The 2,500-nt window shown below is 50.7% G+C and overlaps 1 protein-coding gene across 2 annotated transcripts in view; it reads right to left on the bottom strand.

Moving 5' to 3' along the window:
* Positions 1-43: 43 nt before the first annotated feature.
* Positions 44-2,500, bottom strand: part of LOC307137382 (uncharacterized protein) — a 4,093-nt gene continuing 1,636 nt past the window's right edge. The window contains exons 2-3 of one of the 2 annotated variants that reach the window (XR_013817905.1): positions 177-2,434; positions 79-134 (exon numbers count right to left, since the gene is read on the bottom strand). Coding sequence is in view for 1 of the 2 variants with exons in the window: in XM_079835002.1 (XP_079691128.1) it covers positions 583-2,434 (1,852 nt within the window). In the remaining variant the exon portion in view is untranslated. Of the gene's footprint in view, positions 2,435-2,500 lie in introns of both variants that reach the window. The other variant, XM_079835002.1, reaches the window with a different exon arrangement.

The following is a 2,500-nucleotide window of genomic DNA, read 5'->3' as shown; positions in this document are numbered from 1 at the left end:
AGGTAAAACGCGCGCTTCACGACAAATAATAACAATAACTTTCCTGAAGGTTTAATAATCGATTCATAACTGAACATTGAGTGTTTAATGACGTCTAACACAGGTCACCGCTTGCCTCAGACGAGATTTAATCACTAGCAATGTATTAAAATAAAAAAAAACATGATTATGTTTACATTTTGATGAGAAACATACTGTAATTCTGACATGAAACAGCACATTCACCAAGATAATACTACATGTAAACTTTATTCATTGTATTCACATGTCTACATGTGTTTGTGAGTGAAATATAATTATTCCTCTCTTGTACATGAAGCCTGAGCTGAACTATGGCGTCTGCAGAGGTTAATATTATAACCATATGTACATCACTGAAGCACAGGTTATTGTACAAAGATTAAATGTGTTTTGCTGTGGAGGTGAGTTGTAATCTGTACACTCTCACACACTTATACAGCAGTTCCATATTTAGCTATGTTTGTCCATTCCAGACTCTCAGATGTGTCATGTCTGACATAGATAAGATTCTGCTCAGTTTCTGTTCTTATGCAGGACGGATCAGCGACCCTTAAAAGTCAATCAGATTTCCTCAGCCGGAGCGTCAGCATGATCTGCTTCATGTCGGTCTGAGGGATCATCTCTGGAGAGCGAGCAGTCTCTCACCTCTTCTTTAGCGTTGGACAAGCTTTTGTCCTCGTTCTCCTTTTCACCCTCTGTTGTGTCTTTCTCGTCCTCAGTCTGGACGGGCAGCAGCGGGGTCAGATCCAGGAAGGGTTTGTGCTGTGGAATTACGGGTTTGACTGTGTTTTGGGCTTGGATGTTCTCGCTGACTGGCTTTGGTTTAAGTCTTGGCTCATCTGTCCGAGTTGAAGTTGATTTCACAGCAATCGTCGGCAAGTTTTCCTCCCATGCCGGACAATCCTCGCTTAGTTCGACCGGTAAAAACTCTTCGGAGAAGTCAGCGTCGTCAGCGATTGGTTGGTGATCGCTCGCCCGTCGTTCTGTACTTTCTTTGAAAGTAACCCGAGGGGTCCTGACGACTTCAGGCTCTTCTTCTCTCTCCAGCCGCTCGACAGGTTCGCATGGGGACGAAGACGCACTGTTCCTAAAGAAATCTGTGATTTCCTCCTGCTCTTCTCCCTGATTTTCCACTTCTGCTTTGTGGCGTTCCACAAACTCCGCGAGTCTGAAAGGGTCATGCCGCTCTTCGGCACGGCTGAAGTCGTTCTCCGTGCCCAGAGTCTCAACCTTGAGCACGAACTTCTCCAGATAGCCTCTGTCCTCGGAGTCGGACTCTCGGCTGTGGAAGGATTTCTCGGAGGTCATGCTCTGGACGTCTTCATCCTGCTTCTTCCTGGTCCCGACGGCGTCCGCGTACAGATCCGAGTACAGAAACGCCATGGCTTTGGGCTCCTCCAGAAGGTTGGGGTCGATGATTTTCCGAGGCCCTTCGGGAAGGTATATGGGCGTGAGGACCGGTTCCTCGCTCCCAAACAAAGCGCTTCCACTTTCCTTCAGAGAGGACTTGGAAGGCTCCCTTCCCTTTTCTCCAGCGCTCGCGTTAGCATCGTGTGGCTCGCTGCCTCCGCCGTAGAACACATCGTCCAAGTGTTCATCAGAAATATCAAGCATACTCACAGCCGAGGAGACTCCCGGTTCCTCTTCAGGAGCGTCCTCGCCGTCCTCTTCCTCCGCTTCCTGCTGGGCTTCTTCAACGGGCGCCGCTCCCGATGGCGCTTGATCGTAAAGGAGCGCGAACTTCTCAAAGTAGTCTTCCGCCGTCGCACCTCTTCGGGACACTTGAGGGAACGAGATTAAGGGCTCGGGGATCACGGGATGGATCTCCTCTGTCTCAGTTGCAGAATGAGCTTCCAGCTCAGGATCATCCGGGATCTCTGTGGGTTTCGCGGAAGGCGTCTCCTCAAGGTAGTACAGATTGTCTTCCAGACCTTTGCTCTCCTCTTCGTCCACCGTGGACACTTTAGGCGGGGCGATGATGTTGAGTATCTCCGATCCTTCGGAGACCAGGCTGAAGAGACGCTCCTCCTTTAGATCGGCCGCTCTGTCCGCTCCCGTGTTAGGCATGGACACTTCCACCATGGCCGGTCTCTCCGCTTCCGCCAGGATCTCGTGACTGACTTGCGGACGAGTCTTCGTTTTCTTGGATCTTTGCCTCTTCCTCCTGCTCATGAGTTCTTCGTCCATGATGAACACGATCCTGCCCGCGGCTCCGGAGGTGCAGAGCGAGTATGCGGGTTCTGAGGCCGGCGCGTTGAACTCGGACGCCCACGGCGTGGAGCAGCGGCTGGACGCCGTTTCCCAAACGATCCCGCTGTCCTCGCTCTGGACCGTCACCATGGAGAAGGACGGATCCATCATCAGGCAGTGGAGTTTGGGCTTGACAGCACCATCCTGGACGACCTCTCTCAGACTGGAAGACCAAATACATCATTGCAAAACTTCATTGGGAAAGCTACACTCTAAAAAAAAAAAAAGG

This window comes from Gobio gobio (assembly GCF_949357685.1).
Source record: "Gobio gobio genome assembly, chromosome: 14".
Taxonomy (NCBI): Eukaryota; Metazoa; Chordata; class Actinopteri; order Cypriniformes; family Gobionidae; genus Gobio; species Gobio gobio.
The sequence above is the reverse complement of the archived record's forward strand: the minus strand, read 5'-3'. Positions and strand labels throughout refer to the sequence as shown.